Source organism: Ictalurus furcatus, chromosome 28 (assembly GCF_023375685.1).
Source record: "Ictalurus furcatus strain D&B chromosome 28, Billie_1.0, whole genome shotgun sequence".
Taxonomy (NCBI): domain Eukaryota; kingdom Metazoa; phylum Chordata; class Actinopteri; order Siluriformes; family Ictaluridae; genus Ictalurus; species Ictalurus furcatus.
In genome coordinates, this window is record NC_071282.1 from 16,388,256 (window position 1) to 16,396,381 (window position 8,126).

Below are 8,126 nucleotides of genomic sequence, written 5' to 3' on the forward strand. Positions count from 1 at the left end.
ACTAATCATTTCCAGTAAGGCTCGCGTTGAATAAATGGTCGACTCGTAAAGACCGAAAAGAAACACATTCCGAGTCCGATACTGAGGTACGAAGACAGAACGTACGTCTTGTGCAATCTGTTGTTTGCTAGATTGCAGCAATAGCATTGTTCCGTAGGCTCGCGCCGCCATAATTACACACACATTATGAATTTTTTTTTTTTTTTTTTTTTTTTTTTTTTTTAAACTTCACCTCATCATCAGTCATTTGCACTCACACACACACACATTGTTGACAGGAACGCTTTTCTTTTCTAACCAAGCGTAACATGTTTTGTAAAACACTCGTCAGATCTCTGGAGCAGATCTCTCGTGTCGTTTTAATACGGTTTCATTTGCCAAAAAAAAAACAACAAAAACAAACAAACAAAAAAAGTGAGACTTTCTAAAGAATTAAAAAAAAAAACAAAAACAAAAAAACCCAAAAGAATCACATCGTGGACCTTCAGCTGAAATAGAGACATCGAGGAGAGATGATAAAGCGAAACTGACAAAATAAAATAAATAAATAAATAAATAAATGACAGCAATTCCTCAGAGCAAAGCTGTTAACCAAAACATTGGCAGGAATCCTGACTATTCATAACTTCCGAGGACGGTGGATTTCATCATACAGGCTGTAATGACCATCATTTTTATACATTAGGAACAATGAATAAAACTCGGTTAACAAGTGTATAGTCGAGTGCAAAAGTTAGCACCCCCCACCAAATTGGTTTTGAAATTGGAAAGAAAAAAAAAAAGTCATGTATTTTTTTTTTTTTCTTTTGATCATTTTTTTTTGTACTGGCTCTGAAAATAAATAAATAAATAAATAAAAATAAATCCAAGAATGAAATATGGGTGCATGCTGTGACAAGAAAATGTTCCAAAACGTAAGGCAAATTCGACTTCAAGAAAATTGAGACATTTTTTAAACGTTTTCCTTACCCACAGCGATTAAGGAACACCTATGAAACTTTACACACCAAAGACAACGGTGTTTTGTCCTGCTTGTGGAGGTCCAGTTGAAATCAGACCTGAGACGAGCAAAGCGTGTTCAGAAACCGACGTCTTTATTGATTAAAAAACATGAAAACAAGGAACAAGATTCAGAACCGATTTTTTTTTTTTTTTTTTAAAAAAACAACAAACAACAACAACAAAACAACAACCATGAATCGAAAGCAAGGCAAGTCGCCCCTTAGTCACGTCGTCTTGTGATTGCACGGAGACTATATTTCCCATCAGGCCGTGAAGTGGAGACAGGAAGAGAAGAAAGCGCAGGGGTTGATGGGTAATCGCTCCACCCAAACCAACCAACCAACAAGAAAAAACCCTTTAAGCAGTATTTTTATCAGTCATCACTACACAGGTGATTCTTTTCCCCCCATTCTTACAAATTTCAAATGAATTTCTAATTTTTTTTTTTTTCCCAGTTAGAGTAAGCTAATACTGTCTATGAAAGTGTTTATTTTTGGATAAATGGTGGGGCAGAGAGACAGAGAGCTCGTTATGTGCGTGAAATAATAGAGAACATCATTACTGATGCGCACCCTTACATCGAAGACGTCCGAGATCTTGAAATCTTGAATGATCTCACAGCTTTAGCAAATCAAGGTTTAGTGTGAAAATAAATGAAGTGACTCTCGTATTCTGACGATTTCATCCAGGCTGGTGGATACAAAGCCATAAAGATCAGATCAGATACAAGAAAATGCCACCAGTGGTACATTTCATAGCGACAATTATAGCTGTAAAGTCCTAAAAGGCCTCAAGTGCACATCACGGATTGTAAAGTCGCCTCATCAGACGACAAAAAAAACAAACAAAAAAAGTCCTTCTTTAGCGTAAACCTTCAGGATATCGTTCTAGTAAACGTGGCAGGTTTTTTTTTTTTTTTTTTTGAAATCTCGTTTCACAAGAGGCAGAAATGCTCAAAGCGTAAAAACACGTAATACCAGCTCAATAAATAAAGTATTTCTGGAATGAGGAAAGATCTACAAACCAAAAGTACAGTATGCACATTTACTGTTCTCACTCTTCATTATAACATTATTCATTTTCTTTGTACAAAAATAGAAGTTTGTGACATCCAAAAAAAAAAAAAGATTAAAAAAAAAAATACCCCCCAAAAACAAAACAAAACAAAAAAACAACCCAAAAACATATTCAAGTTTCAAAAATAAATATTTCCATTTTGACGCTCGGAAAAAGGTAAAAGGTTCATCGACAGTTCGGATCAAACCCTTATTCGGACTGATAAGAATATAGACGTATATATTTATATATGTATATGTATATAAATAAAAGATTTCATGTGTTTGTTTAGTAGGAAAGGCAGTTGGACAGAAATTCAGTGCACCAACAATGTGATCAGAGTTCTCGCTCTGCGTACGCATCAGTCACCTTGGGAAAAAAAAAGAAGCAAACTGTGGTGACTAGGCAGGTGCAAATACTTATGAAACGTACACAATAATGACGCTTTAAAACCTCGTCACGCCCTCGGTTCTAGAGACGAGAGCTGTAGCTTAAAGTGTTCTTGAAGAGATTTTTAAAATATATGTTCATCAGCCAATTTCCAGTGCCAATATTTATGCACAACATGACCGCAGATGCTTTAAAATCCCTGGCATGACGAGAGCTGGGGTTTTTTTTTTTAAAAGATGAATTTAAAGCTAATTTTTTCCACTTAGGCAATTAAACAGGTATCGGTACACGCCCGGTTTTAACGAAACGCAATTTCAACAATAATGAGGAAAAAAAAATCAAAATCAAATCAAATCAAATAAAAAAAATTTAAAAAAGCATTCTGAAAATTCCTTTCCCACTTTTTATCATTATTTAGAAAAACGATATCCTTTATAAAGCGAATATAAAGTAAACTAGTTCTGAACTCGATCTTCGATTTCGTACCAACATTTCGGCAATCTGAACGTTTCGTTTGTTTGTTTGTTTATTTATTTATTCATATTTTTCTTCCCACCAAAAACAGAGGAAAAATATTACGCTGTACACAGAGGATAAATATTAGACATTGTTTACTGTTTCGATTTTATGTGCAACTATGTAGTTCCCAAAAACAAAACAAAACAAAAGAAAGTGCCGACACGACACCGGTATTCGAACCTGTACAGTCCTCTTACACAAACAACATAAATATCATAGATAAAGTTTTTGCATAAATAAATTTTTTTTTTTAGAAATTTTACAAAAAAAAAAAAAAAAAAAAAAAAAAATTGCAAAAAAAAAAATACTATTGATCGAAAGCCCTTTTCTGGCTCGAAGCCCTCATATGAAAACACGTCCCTTTTCTCAAAGCCTCAGCGGTTTAAATTAAAAGAGCAGCCACGAGGCGTTAAAACACAACCCACTGAATACAGTGCAAAAGGTCTCGGAATGTTCAGGAATTTTATCGGGTGCTCAAAATGGACACCGTTAAAAGTGCTGCACGGGACCAGACTCGTGTTCTTGTTCATCAATTGTCAGTGAAATAATACTTATTAAAAAAAAATAATAATAATAATAATAAAAAAGGTTGTAAAAAAAAAAAAACAAAAAAAAACAAAAACTTCCTGTATTCACAAATTGCACGATATCAAACAAACCGACGGATGTACGAATAGGCTTCAATATATAAATCACTCAGACTGGACCGCAACGAATAAGTCTCCACTTAACTACAACACTTCTGACATTATTTAATATCGATATGAATGAATGGCGTATTTCTTTTTTTTTTTTTTTTTAACAATATGTGCGGACACCTCCGATCAGGAACAAACGAACATGAGAGAAATTTCGCTCACGTTGCCAGGTCTGTAGGTTTGTTTGTGTATAGAAAAGTTCAGATTTGCAGAATAGTGCATGTTGTTGGGGGAAGAGGGAAAAAAAAAAAATTCAGATTCAAAAAAAAAAAAAACAAAAACAACAAAGTTACCCTGCGACTGTAAGAGAGACCGTACTCCAATCCCAGTGACGTGTAAGACCGTATCACAAGCTGCTCATCCTCAGGGGGAGATTAAAAAAATATTCAAATCATTCGAGTCGGAGGAATTCCAGCTGTGAGTCAACGTCCGTGTCGTGAAGTCGATCCGTGCTGCGTTTGTTGTCTCCGTGCGACACGTCGGGTTCGGGAGGTATTGCTGTGACGGTCTCTCGGTCCTTATGAACCCGATGGAATTCGAGTACAGAGTGCGGTCGAATGAGAAACGGGGTCGAGGTGCGATGCGATGAGGCAATCTTCCCTTTTAAATTGCAGTCTGTGTGCGAGGAGAGAACGTGTTCTCGTGGCCAGAGATCACTCGCAGCTGAGAGATCACTCTGACAAGTTGAAGGAATTTCTATCTATGTATGTATGTATTTATTTATTTATTTATTTATGCACACCCTCTCTGCGAGGTGTCTTCTTTGTCAGTCGGGACGAGGTTTCCGTTCTCTTTCTGCCCTTCTCCGGTATTCGCTGTTCATCTTTCACAGCGGCATGAAGTAGCAGAAGGGAAATCGAGAGTTCAGAGCGAAGGAAATAAGACGCACCTTCAGCAGCTGGCGCTCTCGGCGCTCTTGGCCATGCCGGCTGTTCCGACCGCGATCTGACAGCCGTTGGTCACGTGGTTCATGACTTTCTGTTTGAGCTGCGCGACCTGCTCACGCAAGATGCTGGCGGTGGACGCCAGGTCAGAGTTCTGCGTCTTCAAGACCTTCACCTTCTCCTCCAGGCGTGAAATGCGCTCCAGTTTCCGCTTGCGGCACTTGGAGGCCGCGATGCGATTCCGCAGCTTCTTCCTCTCGGCCTTGATTCTCTCCTGGGTCTCGAGGTCAATGGGCGAGAGGGAGGGTGGAGAACCGGTCGGATCTCCTCCAGGGGGGTGAGGAACCTCTGGAACGGTCTGAGGCGCATCAAGACCTCGAGCGTGATGGTGATGACCTTGCCCCTGGCTGGAGTGGGCTGTAGCGTGAGCCGAGGCGTAGGGGATCTGACCTCCGGGGTAGGACGTAGGGAGCTGGCTGGGGTTATAACTGCTCAAGTTGGTGTAGATCGGCATGTCCGTGCTCGCCATGAGGTTCCTTTGATACGGACCCTGAATGGAGGACGATGGAGATATGGGAGCCCCGACCAACTGGTTCTGTTTGTGCAGATCTGCCAAAGCTTTGACGAAACCGTCTGCGAAGCCTTCCTGCTCGTTTGTGGCATGGTTCCTGTACATGAAAGCGTTAGTGGAAGAGCTAGGCGCCGGGCTTGTCGTAACCAGTCCCTGGTTAGACTGGATGATCAAGTGCTCCAGCTCGGGATTAGAGAGTTTCAAGAGGTTCATGTCGGACGACGACATCAGAGCGCTGTTCGGGTTGCTGTTCATGCCCAGGTTCGGGTTGACGCTGCTTCCAGCCTGGCTCTGCAACAGCTTCAGGCCTGGCGTGCCTCCCACAGCTCCGGGGAAATTATGCACGGCCATGTTCTTCTTACTCATCATCTTGTGGCTTTGATAGCGATCGTAGTCTGGCAGTTGCCCGAAGTTTGGAACGCTCGGCGTATCATCGTGGTAGAAGGGTGTTTCCATCTTACCTGTCATTGACGCAGGAGTGCGAAATCTTCATAATCTGATTAGGGGGTATCAGAGCTGGAAGGTTTTCACATTAAACATAGTCCACACTGGAAAGTGGCCCTTGTGCTGCTGCTGCAAGTCTCCGTAGGACAACCTGTAAGACAGACAGGCGTGTAAATATGCCATGAAGACACCGAGGAACTTCTCAAAAAGACAGATTACATTAGAACCCAACACTCAGCAATCCGAGGACACACCGATCTCCGGTTTAAACACTGCTCCATGAATACATGTGTATCTAAACACAGGGATGATAAACAACGACTAATGTTTTCATTTACTGATTCCTTCCCCGCTTCTCAGACTAAAGGCTCATACTACGCGTACTGACTCGTGTAGGCTGTATTAAAAAAAAAAAAAAAAACTAAAAATAAAAAAACCCACTACATGTACGTTTTTATCTTCATAAGCAGCCGATCCGAGTCAGGCGATGAATAATGATTACAGTAACTCGCGCGCGTCTCTTTACTGTCTGTGTAGGTGACAGAAAAACCCGAAAGAACGAGTCACAGAAATCACCTCCCCATAAAACGCATCCCAATGACTCAAAAGTGAGTGCGTGCGTGCGTATGTGTGTGTGCGCGCGCGTACGCGATTAGTCAGTAATCAGACATGAAATACCGTGCAGGCGGCGATCCGTCACACGCGCGAGCGTCAACGCGGTTCAGTTCACTCCACTCCGAGCGCGAGATCCACCGGCTCCGCGGCCATATAATCCAACACGCGCAACGCAATGATCACAGCACCGATAAAAAAAAAAATCTCTAATTTTAATGCTGCCTCAATAAGTTTATGATGGTTGATGTGTGTGTGTGTGTGTGTGTGTGTGTGTATATATATATATATATATATATATAAATATATATATATATATAGAAAGAGAGAGATCTCGCGTCGTCACACCGTCGTTTGGTCCGAGCGCGTGCGCCTCTCAGTCCGTCTCAGCGCGACTGCGGGACTTTCTGCTCGACTGCTCGGTGAAACTACACGCCCTTCTCTGCTTCGCTCCACTTCCTGATGGCTGTCCCGCGCGCTCCTGGCTCCGCCCCTTGCCTCAACTCGTTCTTTGATTGGCTGTCACTGGTGGTGTAAAGAGTTAAAAAAAAAAGCTTAACCGTTACTATGGTTACCAGATGGGCGTTTCGGCTCATTTGAGTGACTCGATTCTATCGAGCGAAGCAGTTTAAACGAATCGACTCGTCCTAATTTCATTCGATTCCTGAACGTGTCCACAGTGTCCAGCTCGTGTGTTAGCGGTTTATGCTAACAGTTTGTCTACACAGGAAGTTATTTTATGGCTAATAAATAACATCCGTCGTGTGATGCTTGTTATGTTATCATTATAGCATGAATGCTATACTTAAAGACACAACCGAACTAAAAAAAAAGGTTATTATTAAATTAAACCCCAAACTGACTACAAAACAAGCGAAACCCTTCGTTTCCTCAGACCTTTTTTATAAAAGGTTCATAAACAGTTATGTCATATTTGTTTAGTTTGTGAGCCGATTCAATTCGAACGACTCTTCAATACTCAAATCAATGCTTCCTCGCTCCTCCGTCCTCCAGCTTGTGAGCCGGAAATCGATCGAAGTCAGCCATCTTGAAAGGACACACATGTCAATTCTCTAATTGCACCGCGGGGAGGCGAGGAACGAGGAGCGCTCCTCCGTCCTCTAGCCTGTGACCCAAAAATCGATCGAAGTCAGCCATCTTGAAGGCTTCCAGAGGAGCTAGGATCGAGGATACACAGGTGTATCCTACGAGGAATTGTTTCATATATATATATATATAAAAAAACCTGACGCATGTATAAATTCCCCTCCTCCTTCTACTACATCTGCCACAATCTCAAACAAAAAGTCCTTTGATGATGTGATGGAATTTTGTGTGAAATATAATTCAATAATAATATGAATACAGTGTGTACTCTATAGAAATCCGTTGATCCTTGCATGTTTGGATATTCAAAGCTGCACAAAAGTTGCGATAAATTACATATTGTTCGTCAATTCATGGTGGAATAACCCAGATGTTTCACATACTATCAGTGCATTTTGCTTTATTACGAATGTCGTTATTAACCAAGCTGCAACAGTGCAGGGAAATGAAGGGAGGAAAGTAAACAAGGATGCACAAATAAGAAATGAGAAGCATCCTTACTGTTATTATAAAGATTCTAAATGAACTGATTCGTTCGTGAATCATCATGTCTTTCTTGTCTTTTAACTATATTGCTAGCAAACCTCTCATATAGACTTTAATCTGATCTCCTTAAGCCAAGTGAAAGAGATAGTTGAACTAGAAATAATTAAACCTAACGTTCATAAAGAGTCGTTCAATTTGGATTCATGTGTGAGTCGGTTCAATTTGAACAACTCTTATTGGAACTTACTATAAATTGTCCGACTTGAACCGATTCGTTTGTGAATCACCGTGGCTTCTTCGTCTTTTACCTATATTGCTAGCAAGCCTCTCATATAGACTTGAATCCGATCTACCTAA

General features: G+C 40.6%; 1 protein-coding gene across 1 annotated transcript; it reads right to left on the reverse strand.

Annotated features, from left to right (window-relative positions):
• Positions 1 to 432: 432 nt before the first annotated feature.
• Positions 433 to 6,440, reverse strand: june (JunE proto-oncogene, AP-1 transcription factor subunit). Its single transcript, XM_053618565.1, has 2 exons — positions 6,243 to 6,440; positions 433 to 5,715 (listed from the first exon to the last, which is right to left on the reverse strand). Exon 2 carries the CDS (start codon positions 5,586 to 5,588, stop codon positions 4,557 to 4,559), a length of 1,032 nt encoding a protein of 343 aa, XP_053474540.1. The 5' UTR covers positions 5,589 to 5,715; positions 6,243 to 6,440; the 3' UTR covers positions 433 to 4,556.
• Positions 6,441 to 8,126: the final 1,686 nt, after the last annotated feature.